Source organism: Lissotriton helveticus, chromosome 5_1 (assembly GCF_964261635.1).
Source record: "Lissotriton helveticus chromosome 5_1, aLisHel1.1, whole genome shotgun sequence".
NCBI classification, from domain to species: domain Eukaryota; kingdom Metazoa; phylum Chordata; class Amphibia; order Caudata; family Salamandridae; genus Lissotriton; species Lissotriton helveticus.
In genome coordinates this window covers 1255508871-1255522918 of record NC_136065.1, presented here as the reverse complement: position 1 = coordinate 1255522918, position 14048 = coordinate 1255508871, and the positions used below count along the sequence as shown (strand labels likewise).

Genomic DNA, 14048 nt, shown 5'->3' with positions numbered 1-14048 from the left:
AATCAGATTGTGTAGGGATACAAGCAGCTGTCTGGCATATGTCTTGTAAAGTTTACTTTTAAAGCCGGCCCGATCCTCTAGACTAGAAGTGGCATTCAGTATTTCGTCCTGTTCTAGCTGATTATTAATAGTGTCTCTTGAATCTGAATTTAATTTCGGCAATGATAACTACTTAAAAATATAAAGATGCATAAAAGTCTCAAAGACTCCAAAATATTTGACACGGATGTAACATTAATGACATTGACATTGGCTGGGATGATAGATTTGTACTTTCCAAATTTTAAATAATTTGCTAAGAACCAGCCAGATTTATTCTTTTTGAAATTTTGTTCCGCTTTGTTAACCTCAACCCATCATTGAGCTTTGGTACTCAAAATGCTATTGTCATATTTAAAGGCTTTAAGCTTAGAAAGGACCATGGAGCCCTAAGTGTTTTAGTTTGAATTCCAGAGCCGTAATCTCCTTCTCCAACTCAGTTAGGAAATAATTATCTCTTTTGAGTTTAGCCGACTTAAGGTTAATCATGCTTCCACTTATAGTAGCTTTAAGTGAGTCCTAGAATATTTCAGGAGGAGTCTCCTCTATATTATTTTCATTTATGAAATGCATAATGTCTTCTTGGATGGAGGAGTTCATAACTTCATCATCTAAGTCATCCATTCTCCACTATTTAGATATTGGGGCAGGATTATTGAATAGTTCCTCTGAAAGAAGTAGATGCCATCATTTAGGCTCCTGTCACTCACGCCAGCTCTTTCCCAAGATATGTACTGATTTTTTTTCGTATGTTTCAGAATCTCCTCTGTGTGTTGCTATCGGGGAGGTTTAAAAATCATGGTCCTCAATTGTTGTTTGCTCTTAGAGGAGTACAGCATGGGTCTGCCAGAGGGGATCCTATGAGCTTTTACATTCTCAAAGTCTTTAGCGAAGGCAATATTTAGAGTACTGGGAGTGCAGGGGATTCATTTCTTAAGGAATTCCACGCAGGAGTTTGAAGCATCTTGAGCTCCTTCCCTAAGTCAAAAAAATGTAGGTTTCCTCTGCAATTGAGATTTGCCAATTCTGTAACTTCCAATGAGAGGGATGCCAATTTAGAGCACATTGAGTAGGAAAGTTTTTGCGAGCTCTTTGTGTCATCTTCCAGGCAGCTTATATGAATGTCTGATAGCATCAGATCTGTATTAGTTTCCATGCTTTGTGCCTGACCATGAAGGGCAGTGAGCCATTCAAGAATAGGATCCATTTTAGTAGATTGATCTGACTTATATTGTATATGGAGTCTGGTAACAGTTTAATAGATTTAGGTCTTTTCTGACCCATTTCGAGCTCTTTGGAATCTTTCAGTTCTCTGTCCCGACCTTCGCCCATGCTTATTTGGAAACCAATGAAAAATCTCTGGAAGGTGTTAGCTTGAGGTAGAGGTTATAAGCATCTAGATGTTTATGACCAAAAGAAATGTTAGAAAGTATAGTAATGAATTAGACATAGGTTTAACCTCCAATCATAAAGGATAGCCACAATAACAAAGAATTACATTGCTGCAATAACAAAGACAATTATGTATCTAGACACACCTTGATTAGGAATCAGGAACACCCAGTGAAGCAGAAAACGTGATTTACAGTTATTTAGAAGCAAATAATTATCCATGGCAGCCATTTTATCTCCAAAGATGGTGGCTGACTTTCAGATTATAGGGCACAGGTAACGATGTATAAACTCCAGAATCTTTCCAGAAATCAAGTATAATGTGGAAGAAGTGGGTGAAACCACTTTCCAAACATTATGTCAATTCACCCATATAATAATGTCAAATGCAGGAAAAGCATAATGGCAGCTATTTTGTTGTCTGACCTTCGCAATGGCCGTATCGGTGCTCTGGTGTCCTCAACATTTCTTATATGGGGGAAACAGTCACCGGAGCTGCAGCAGTGTTGTTGCAGGTCAGCGACGTCATGGCCAGTCTCTCATCACGTCATCTTATCCCCGTATTCTGCAGAAGGTACTCTCGATCGGCCAGAGAGAGCGCTAAGGTTGCTATCTTGGTTGCACACTAGCCACACCCAGTACTCGGTCAGTGATACTGTTAAACGTGTGGAGAGGTTAATTACTTTTGAGAGGGAAGCTGCGTATAATAAAATCTCCTGGAGATAGTTGTGCTGGGTGAGCAAACATTTTCCCTAAATATATGAGGATGAAAACTGAAAAGGGTTATTGAATAGTTCCTCTGAAAGAAGTAGATGCCATCATTTAGGCTCCTATCACTCACACCAGTAAAACTGCTCAACTTCTGGGATGGAGTCTTTAAAATGCAAGATGATATGTCATTTTGTAAATGTTTGTAATAATAATGGAATAATAAATTCTGTAAAACAGGTTGAAAAGGATACCACTGATGTCAGAGAGAACATAATTTTAGTATGTCTGATCACAAACAATGAGTGTAGTCGAAACAGAAGGTGTACAATATTAATGAAGAACCTAATGTTCCACCTCAGTGTGACATCAGTATTGATAATGCTAAGGTAGAGTAGCGAGTGCACACCTTCTCTTCATGAATAGTTTAATATTTGCTTGAATTGCCAAATACATGCGTGAATCACAGCACTGTGAACGTCCCACACAGCTTATCAATGATACTTCAAGACGGGCGACAATGGCGCCCGCTGCTGTTGCACTGCTATAATGAGGATGCTCTCCTCTTGAAATAAACCAAATTCACTTCTTTTGACCATGTAATCCAGAGTAATCAAAGGTAGTCCACTACATTTATCAATATTTAATCCATCCTTTTTTAAATCACTCCGGAGAGAGCGATGGTGACTTAGAATGTTTTATTTCGCATTTTCAGATGCCTTATGCTGCCATACAAGCTTAAACAAAGACATGTGCTTTCAACATTCCTTCAAGCCGGCATTGTTAATAGAACCCATTGCCTTTTCGAACTAATTAAAGTTCTTCTTCAGGGGTACTAAAAATAAATCCGAAAGAACTGCATGAACAAACAATACAATACATTTTATACCTGTACTTAATCACGACAACTAAAATCATGACTAAAATAGTAACCAAATTTCATCCCCATACCCCCTCACCTTGAGTCCCCTTTATTTTCCACAACGAAATCAAAAGTACACTAAAAGTCGTTTAATCCCAAAAACTCTCTCTCAGCCTCATTCCCCTCGTGCAAACTAATAACAATGCCCAATTATTAGTGGACTCATAATCACCTTTTACAATTATTTCTGACAGTCTTTGAAGACAATTGGAGTAAACATATCAATAATAAATCTCAATAAAATTGAGGCTCCCAATGTTAGGACATTTTCATATGGTGTAAACACCATTAAAATGGTGGGATTTTTCATCTCCAGTATATATATATTAAGTGTAGAACAAATTTAGGAAAAGTGTAGGTCAAGAAAAAAGGTCAAATCTCCTTGGTGGCTGACACAAAAGTAATTTAGGCATGACAATAAATCCTGATGCTGTTGTTCCCATTGCATGGATATTGGTGCACAACAGTGATGTTCAACAACCACTAGAAAAGTATAAATATGTCTTCAGGTACAGGATTCTGCTGTACCTGTGAAATACAAGCTTAGAAATGTAAATTACGTGTTAGAACGGAATTATCCATCTAAAAGACTTGTGGAAAGAAGAAACATTCCAGGCCATAGAATCCTCACAGTGGGTGTCTACCATTGTCATAGTTTGGAAAAAGACTAAAAAAAACTCTGATTGTGTGCCGATTTGAGACCCTTTAACAAGCAAATGCTGATGAACTTTTATCCCCTTTCCAAAGATTCAGCATTTATTTGTTACATTGTGAGAAGTCAAATATTTTTGACTTTGGATTTTGGCAGTGCGTATCATCAGATTTTAATCCAAATTGTCACCATTTAAACACATTCCTTCCATCTGGCTTGCTATTATTGCAAGCCTTTTGAACTTGAATCAGTCACCCACGTGTGTTCCAATGCTTCATGTAGTCATTTTGGAAACAAGGAGGTGGTTTGGCTAAGTTGTTCAGAAAGACCTTCCACAAACCACTGAGTCTGGCTTTGGAGATTTATAAAAGCCAGGTGAGGAGCTCTGCCTTATATGGGGTTGAACCCTGGGGACACTCTTACTATAGGTCTCTGGTTGTTACCGAGAACAACTTCCTTTGACAACTACTCGGATTACCGAAAAGCTCCCCTCTGGTCCCACTGCGTATGGACCTAGGGGTGAGATCCATCGCTGAGGAAATTGGGTGCCGGCCACTACTTTTCTGGCAGCGCCTGTGGATAACACCGTAACTGTCAGCGGATTGATCAGAGCTACAGGAAATTTTGAGACTACCAGGAAAGTTGCCATGGCTTTTATTTATTAGGGAGAGCCTTAAAGAAATAGGACTAAAAGAATTATGGGAAAACCCTGACACTGCTTGTAGGAGAACATCACACAAACTATTAACTTCCAGCTATTGGGGTAGACTAACCGTAAAACTTCATACAAAACCCGCCCATGGCACCCTTACCTCACTTTTTTTGGAAGTCAAAGACACCTCCAGGATGGAGGCTTGTCTTGATGAAATCCACCCGGTATCAGGCAGTAAATTATATGTGCAGTTTCGCCACGGCTGTCTCCCCCTGCGTGGCTTTACTTGTAAATTGTCGGGTGGTAATCCAAGTGGGTGTCCAGCCTGTAGCATGTGTGTTGAATCTGAACTACATGTGTTCTTTTTTTGCCCGGCATATCATCTAATAAGACAAAAATGGTTGGTACAGCTGTGTAAAAATCTAGGTACAACCCATTGCATGGAAGCATTTAGAATTTTAAAATACAAAACATATTCCCAATATAGTTTTTGCAGTTTCACGTTTCTTGAATTCCATATGGTGGGCCAGGAGAAACTTCCTTAAGAATCTAAACCAAGGTACTGACTGTTGTGATTTTCCTACCAGTTTTTAAACCTAAAATGAATTATCCTAGATGAAATGTTTTATCTCTTAACTTTTCTTTTAATCATTTTAACTGTATGTGCATATTTCTGTGTGTTCTTCTATGGTGAAAAACCGAAATAAAGAAATATTGGACTGGAGAAGTCAAATATTTTTTACTTTGGCTTTTGGCAGTGCATATCATCAGAGTTTAATCCAAATTGTCACCATTTAAACACATCTCTTCCACCTGGTGGTTCTTTTTGCTATTTTTACAAGCCTTTTGAACTTGCATCAGTCACCCACGTGTGTTCCAATGATTCATGTAGAGACATTGAGGACTTTCCTGCTTTCTAAGACTATATGCCTGTATTTGCAAATTCATTAGAAGAACACAATGCTAGGCTGAGTAGAGTATTCAACATTTTGAATTGAAGAGATATGACTCTAAAAGTGGATAAGTGTACGTTTGTGTTTAAAGATCTGGAATATCTGGGTCAAAGGATACCAGATGATTGACTTAAACTGAAGGAATCTTTGCTCAGTTCATTAAGGAGGTGCCTTTTTCTAAGAATATGGATCAGTTGGCATAATTCTTGGATCTCTGTTACTGTTATTCACAATTTGTAATAGGGTTTTTCACATTAACCTATTCATTGAGGACTTTGTTAAAGAACAATGTGATATTTGACCGGATGCAATAGAGGAAAGTGAATGTAAAGATGATTGTTGCACTGTCATTGACCCCTTTTTTGGACAACTGTGAGTGTTGTGTCTCAGTGGATGCCAGTGGAGTTGGTGTAGGTGTTACCTTATACAGTTAAATGTGAGAAGGATAAAGAAAGCTAGATGTTGTTTGGTTCCAGAATAGTTACTGAACAGCAGCACAAATAGAAAGAGGAAAATGCCTCGGGGAATTGTTTTTATACAGGTAGGTGTCCTTTCCTGCATAAAAACAATCCTTCTTACAACGCAGGCACCCATGCACCATGGTGCAGGAATGCCTGTGTTGGCTCTAGGCAGCACATTGTGCGCCTGTGCTGGGAAAAGACAGGAATGTGCCATATTATTTTAAATGTGGCGCATTCCTGCCCTTTCCCTGTCACTCAGCTTGGCATTGTGACTTGCTGAGCTGCGTGACTTGTTGGTAAATATGCCCCTTAGTTTGAATGTAAAATCTGTTTCACGTTAGTAGAATTTTAAACCTGATAGCTCGCCTAGATTTTTAATGAACACTGATTATGAAGACTGGTGCGATTAGTGAGGATTGTGGCCAAGGAAGAGAGCTTGATCTTCTTAACTACGAGTGTTTTGTAAGGTTAAGAATAGATTAGCTTGTGTGGATGAGTTTATTTTAGGAATGTCTCTCCTGAGAATGTTAACATGATAATTATTAATTAAGGGCTCATATAGAGCATTTAGACAAGATGGCTAAAAGAAATTGTTCACGTTGGTATACAAGTGCCCGTATATTGGTGACTTAATTAGACATTTTAAATAATGTGTCAAATCTGGGAAATGTTTTAGAATTCACAATGTTCCATTGATTGCAGTGTGGTTCTCTGAAGGTCCATGGCAAATTCCGCCCATTGATTTTTAGGTTCCGTTTCACCATCTTAAGAATGACATGAGGAATTTCATTCTATTGGTTGACTATTTTTCTGAGAGGGTGAAGAGGAAGGTTGGTAGAGCTCTAACAGCTAGCAGGCCGTTGGCATTTTTAATTTCAAAACAAAAGACCTGCAGTGTACCTACCACCGCTGAACATTTTGACAAGCACATGGTTATTTTTCTTGGAACGTGAAAATTGCACCCTTATGCTTATTCTAGTCCTACTTCGCACTTATGAGACAAATGGTTGCAGCCCCATATTCATTTTAAATATAACAACACCAATCTGTATTTTCAAAAAGGTTGCATCAGTTTTTCCCAGTGCTTCATGTTTTTTAACATATGTGTATCTGGATTTTGGTGTTTAATGGCAATTTTTAACTTTCTAGAGTGCTTTCAAACACAAGTTTGGGTACATTTAAGTACGCATGCATCTAAGCCAGCCTTCTACTATGATATGGTGTCTGCTTCATTGGCATACAAGGACAAGGAAATCTGTCAGCTCTAGGAAAATTCGGAAGTTTTCGCACCCCATGTCCCCCATTCACTCTTATTTAGGTACTTTTTACGGGTGTAGTATAATTAATTTAAAACGTTCTCAGGGAGGGAATGTCCCTAGTAATGAAAGGTTCCACCAAGTGTCAGCCATACACCTGGGAAAAAGGGGGAGTTGTAGCACTTCAGTGGCAAAAGCTTTTCTTCTGATCGCCGGGATGTAAAACAAGGAAATAGTAGGTACTTTAACTGAACGAAGAGATGTTTAAAAGTCTGTAGGTGCTTTAAATCATCTCCTTAGTGTTTGGGGTAAACGTACACTGTAGCAAAGGGAGGTGCCCACACCAATTAGGATGTGTAATTTAGGCGCAACAAGAAATACAAAATACAAATGCTAGAACAGGCAATAAATTGTCAAGTGCGTTGCTGTTCCAGCCTGTACCATCAGCCGGTTATCTGGATGTCAACAACTTAGGTGGCATTCAAGCCACTGAGGAGCTCCAGAGGATCTACAATGTTACTCTGCTAAAGCCCTATCTCTGGAGAGAAATGGTTAAAGTCCTGCTTGTGGCTACTTATCAGGATAGGTGGACTGTGAGCTACTTTTTTGCCTATTGGCCGAATCGTGGCCAGTGGCTTCTGACGAATCCCTCTTACACTTACATCCAATTAAGGGAAAGTCTTTTTGATACTAAAGGGCCTCTGGCAATTGAAAATCAATGTGTTTGGCCTAACAAAGCCCTTGCCATGGGCATGTACTGGCTGGTCTAGAAGCATTCTATGTCTCCTGCGTAGATGATATAACGAAGTTCAGTAACATATGGTTGAGCTACTTGGGAGTCACTCCACAGTGTGTGATGTGAGGACCCCAGCTGAGACCCGCACTAGAAAATTAACCGGGTAAGTTGTTTCAGCAGGGAAAAGGAAATTACCTAAAAGGAGAAAGAGATGACAGAAGTTGAATATTGAGATCTGAAGACTAGACAGGAACTGGGAAGTGCCTGCAAATGACACAACTAGAAGGACAACACAAGGGAAAGACAAAAGGAAAATACAAAACAGAAGAACAGTCGACAAAAAATTCTAATGGATAGTTTGTGTGCTCTGTGGAAAATTATCTGTCTGTAACGTGAAAAAAATCACAATAAGACAAGAATCAGTTATTCCCACAGTGTTGTGAGGCACTCAACAGCTCCTAGTAAAGAAGAGCACTGAGTGAATCTCTTTGCATGAGGCACTAAGCCTCCGATCTCAAGCTCACCCTCTGGTAACATAAACTAAGATTAGAATTCAAATATAAGAGAGGACACAGGAGCAGATCAAGAAATAAGAGAATTCACAAACGGTTCAATAAAAGGCAGGACAAGATTTAACCAAATATGAAATGGGGAAAGCATGACAACATACAGAAAAGCAGACAGCCCAACTAATTAGTAAAGCAAAAAGAACACTAAAAAAACAGCAAAGGTGAATACGTATCTGGAGCAAATATAGTATTCAGATGGAATTGGAAACTGCAACTTTACAGACAGAATCTGGAATACAAACAAAAGGGCTGGAAGTATGCGGATCAGGAATACTGCAGTACAGGGCAAGGACTTTGCATACAAACGAACTGGGCAGGAAGTATACAGATAGAACAGTGAACTCTGGAATGCAGGATAATGACTGCACTCAAACAAGAACAGAAACAGGAAATCAAGAAACAAGGACAGTGCAGATTATGCAGAGACTACTAACTGTCCTTCAAGTGGAGGAGCAAACCAAACTGCGTTCACGCAGTCTTAGCATTAAAATGATGATGCAAGATCTCTAAGCGCTGTATTTAGAGGAAAGAAATAGCTGGCAGCTAGGAAATGGAGATCAGCCAATAGAGGGAAGGCTGCACTGGCATTTTGAGAAGTCAAGACTAGACAAACCAAAAGGGAAACAAGGAACAGAATGCAGATCAGAGTTGAAACTGACAAAAGTCCAGAAAGCATCTATGCACGGGTCACTGAATATCTAGAGGTCAGCAACTATGTTACCACACAGAACTCCACCTCCAGGATGTGATGTTCCTAAAGACTGAGGACAAAGAACTATATGGGCTGTAATGCATCAGAAGTGGTAGGATGGAAGCAAGAACTGAGTTACTTGTGATGAACAACAAAGTACGCAATTGCTCTGTCTTGTCTCCTTGAAATCAGTCAGATGCTGCATTGAAATTAAATGCTGATGACGAGGGACATTCTTAGGGAATGTCACTCGTCATATCTTTTTTGAGTGTTGTAGCTGAAGTAGGATATTTTTGTAGGAGGAAGGCTTGAAGTTTGTTTCAAATTAAATAAGGTGTTCCAAATGCCTTCCGTGAGGTGGCGTTTGTTTGACTTGAATAAAATGTTCTCTTATAAGAGCTTGAAGATTTTGTCACTTGGGACCAGGGACTGTAATTAGGGCTCCCAGTTTTCCGTTTTTACTGATTTTTACAGATAAATACAGACAGAAACCATTTTTTTTCCTGTCTGTATTTATTTTTAAATAATGAAAAATACGGAAAAGATGTCTTCTTTGAATGCTTTTTTTCTACTTTCAATCATGAGTGCCAGGTCAGTAAGTGTATAGATTGGGAGGTAGGGCAGATGAAAAAAGACAATACATTTCCTAATTAAGTAACCAGCATTTGAACTGGAAATGCGTGTTTCTGTCTGTTTTCTTATGGTCTGAAGGAGCAATTTCATATTAGCAACTATGTTGTTGCCTCTCAGATTGCTCTTGTATTGTTTACTCTTGCTCATTTCGTGCGAGCCGAATGAGGCTGGTTATCGCTGGGACTTAGCTATTTTGTTAGTGTGAGGATATTTTGGTTTTCATAATCAATACAATTATTAGCTTGTCATTCTTCACAGGGTTTGCATGACAGAGTGAGGGGCAGCTAGTGGCGAATGAGTACTTGGAAATTAAGATGTCCCTCTTGTCAGGCCATCCTAAATCAACCAAAAGGCTCTTTCTGTGCAAGTGGAGATGGAGGGTGTTTCCTTTGCTGTCTGGTAGGCATGTTACGCATTGAAGCTGAGCGACGAAAAATAAGCACTGCAGTTCGGAACAGGTCTAGTGTATCTTAAAACCACCTACAAAATAACAGCTGAAGTAATATGCTATCATCTTTGTAGTAAGGTTTGAGACATTTTCAGTGAATGGCTGTTTTGTCCTGGGAGCGGATACTTGAGTGTGTCGGAGCCTGATTTGAAGCAGTGGGTCGAAGTGCGATTGATGAGATGGTGCAGAGATAAGCAGTGCTGCTAGTGTCATAAATAGGGGAACTCAAAATGGAGATTATTGTAGAACACCTAAGGGTGGGGTGGGGGGGTGTGGGGGATATATAAATAAGGGGGGAGTTGTATGGTGAATGATGAGATTCAAGCATGCATTTCATCAATCTGTAGAGACATGCATAGGGATCAGATCTTACTAGATCCCGTCAGTGTGTCTGTCAGTGCAGATCTTCTTTTCCAGATCTTCAGTGCATATCTTCTTTTCAAGAAGAAGCGAGGGCTGTAGTGGAGGGTGAGGTTCATGTACAAGGACTAGAAAACATATTGCCACCTCTTTGACAATGACTTGAGTTTGAGTGTTAAAGCAACAGAATTATACTGCATTCTTTACTGGAGTGAATAGTGTTTTTTGTGTTGTGTTCTGTTTTACGTATAACAATCTGATGACGAAACTCATTTTAACCCAACAGATGTGAAAAGTGGGACGAGGAAAATGAAAATGGGTCACCTTATAGCATACACTGAAAAAATAACAGCAGGCAATATTCTGCATGAAGAAGGCAAACGGAAGGTTCACCAGATCTCAGAGAAGGAAGCAAATGCTAAAAGTCAGCAGTGGTCCGGAAGTCATAGCAATATACAAGAAGAGAAAAGTGCCCATTGTGAAGGTAGTTCAGTGAGTCAAGAATATGCTATACTGAATCCATGGGCATCCAACATACCGAAAACTGATTCACACAATACGGTGTTGCCTCATCTCTCAAATGCCAAGATTTCTGTATGTCGACAGATTCGTTATGGACCATATGCCTGTCCTGAATGTGAGAAAATGTTCAAAACAAATCAGGATCTCCGAAGACACCAAAGAACGCATTCTGGAGAGAGGCCATATCATTGTGCAGATTGTGGGAAGAGATTCGCTCGGAGCCACCACCTCACTGCCCACAAAAGGACTCACACGGGTGAGAGACCTTTCCAGTGTTCTATATGTGATAAAAGCTTCAGTTTAAAAGGAAACCTTAAAGCACACCACAATACGCATATGATGGAATACAGAAAACAAATGCCAGCATTTGTAAAGCGCACATCTACCTCCGACGGAGGCTTCCCGGCACTGGGGGCAGTCGGGAATATTAAGCAAGCTATTGCCCAGAGTCACATGGTGCTGGGCTAACCTGCCGACAGAGCCGGGGATCAAACCGTGAACCCTGTAGTCCGGAGTCAGGCACCCTGGCCGCTGTGCCACACCTCTTCCACTCTTCCAAAACAACGCAATCGGTAGACCTCACCTGGAACTTTAAGTTGACTAGTATATCAACAAATAAACACTATTAGTGTATGTAACGAAGAAACATACTTCAGAAGACAAAATAACTTATTTTTCACAAAAGAAAATGAACATATCCTGACTTTAGATCAAGGTTTATTCATGTAATTGCAAAAATGTAAACCAAAAGTGTAACCCAATCGAAACATTTTAAATATGCATCTTAGGTACAAAACAACACATTGATGAAAACGTGCCTACTGAAAATAATTGTTGCATTAAATGCAAGAGAAACATTTTACTGATATGCAGTGACATAGGAATTAGATTTATTAGTGTAGATACATGTATGGTAAAAGAAGACCATCAGGGCGTTTTAAGGGTGCTAAAAGTTGTTGGTCCTTCGGTCCTTTAGGTCAGCACAAAAATTATGAATGTGAATCATTCACATAAATAATTAAGCATTATATGGGCCCCATCTACAAGAATAGTATGTAGCGCGACGCTGCAAGCCATTTAGTGAAGCTGTGCTGCATAATTTTCAAAGCACGGGAATGCATTGCATTAACAATACGGTGCATCTGTGTACTTTCCTCTGCGCTGGTGCACAATTGGCTGCCATGCAAAAGCGCAGGCACCCGTGCGTCGTTTTGCAAGGGTGCCTGCACTGCAGGATGATTGTTTTTGTGCAGGAACGAACATCCTCCTGCACAAAAACAATCATTAACCCTTTCACTGCGGTGGCTATTCCGCCGCAGTGCTAACGGGCGGGGGGGCGCGCGGCGCTCCCGCGCTTGTGACGGAACCGCTCCGTCACGGCGAGCGGGCCGTGACGGAACCGTTCCGTCAACAGCACAGCCCACCCGAGGGTCGTGACGGAACCGTTCTGTCAAAAACGCGGGAGGGGTTAATGTCATGTTCCTCTTTTTTATGGCAGCGCATACAAAGAGTTAAAAAAGAGGAGAAATAGTTTTCCTATATGCGCCTTTCCTATGCCTACCTTGTGGCGGCATAGGATTCTGACACATTCCCTGTTTTACAAAATGTGGGAAATCTGGTATTGAGTCAAGTTCCATGGATGTTTTGTGGGCACACCCACAGTAACACCCATGGAACGCCACTTTCATGCACAGTAATGCGTGGAATGGCCCACATTTACAAAGCCATGAAAAGTCACATAAGGTGACTTTACGTGGCCTTGTAAATATGGGCAAGCCCATTGCGCTGCCGGTGTGCCATTAAAAAGTGACACACTGGCTACGCAATAAGCTTGTAAATAAGTCCTCTTTGTTTATATATCCTTTTTTGAATAAAGGTGGAATTTCTGGTGCCTTTTTGGGAGTTAGGTTTTTTTCATACTCTCTGTACACTGGCCATTGGGTAGCAATATGTGCTGTCATGAGTCAGCATGCCTTGACGCACAGAAAGGGTTGCACTCTGAGGTTTAATGGAGCACTTGTATGTTTCTTGCTGGATTTGTCGCTGCATATGTAGGTCCCCTATCCCAACAGTTCAGTGTTTTGTGCCATGCTTCTCTGATAACCTTGATTCATGTTGATTGTACTATCCTGGGGCGTATTTGAGAAGTGTTATTCTCAATCCTATCTCAAACTCAATGTTTTCTTCCCTACAGGCATAATTACAGTTCAGGAGTGAGCTAGAGTGAACTTGCTTACCTCCAAAATCTATGGGAATAGATATTTACAACTCTTCTGTGCATCTTCCATTAAAGTAAATCTCCCCTCTTACGTGAATTCAGAGGGTTTGCTTGGTGCAACGTTCTAAGTTACTTGTGTATTGATGGCAGATTTTGTGAATTAATCATTGCTGCCTCCTTGCGGTCCTTCGGCATAGATTCATCACCCTGTTATCCCTGCTTTCAGGTGTACATTACTCTGGTGGATGTTGGAGCACTTTACAGATAGGAATGGGGGGCAGTCTTACATTCCAGAGGCTACATAATGTTTATATATTTATATTCAACTGGCGACACTGATATAAATATATATATATATATGTGTGTGTGTATGTACACACACTAAAAAACAAAGGTTAAAGTGGTGTTATAGTTAGGTGACTATTTAATTTAAAACATAACATTTTAAACAAAACAAAACCACTGAAATTCTGATGATAGCTAAATTAAGTAACTGACTTCACAGTCATGATGATAGTTATGCCACTTCAGATGTCATCAGTCATGTTATCAATGATATCATATGTCATGAGTAATGTAGTATGTGAGGTCATAAGGAGTGCATGGCTAGTACACACGTTACAACATTTCTCTTAATATTGCAACCAGCTAATCAGAGTGCAAGTTCCCATGGGACTCAAAGGAGCGAGGCAGCTGACGGGGAGGGGGTTGGTAGAAAGCCCCCTTGGCCAATCAGATCATTCTATGATTTGAAGTTGCATGCCTGTGCGACTCCCCATTACCCAACCATCCAGATATGTGTACATTTGGAACTTCCATTTCTCAAAAACTAGTGA

At 40.2% G+C, this 14048-nt stretch overlaps 1 protein-coding gene across 3 annotated transcripts in view; it reads left to right on the top strand.

Annotated features, from left to right (window-relative positions):
• The window catches only part of LOC144755275 (uncharacterized), a 113364-nt gene extending 100061 nt beyond the window's left edge, over positions 1-13303 (top strand). For 2 of the 3 annotated variants that reach the window (XM_078644045.1, XM_078644044.1), the window contains one exon: positions 10759-13303. In XM_078644045.1, coding sequence (XP_078500171.1) covers positions 10759-11462 — 704 coding nt within the window. In that variant the 3' untranslated portion in view covers positions 11463-13303. The remainder of the gene's footprint in view (positions 1-10758) is intronic. The other variant, XM_078644046.1, reaches the window with a different exon arrangement.
• Positions 13304-14048: the final 745 nt, after the last annotated feature.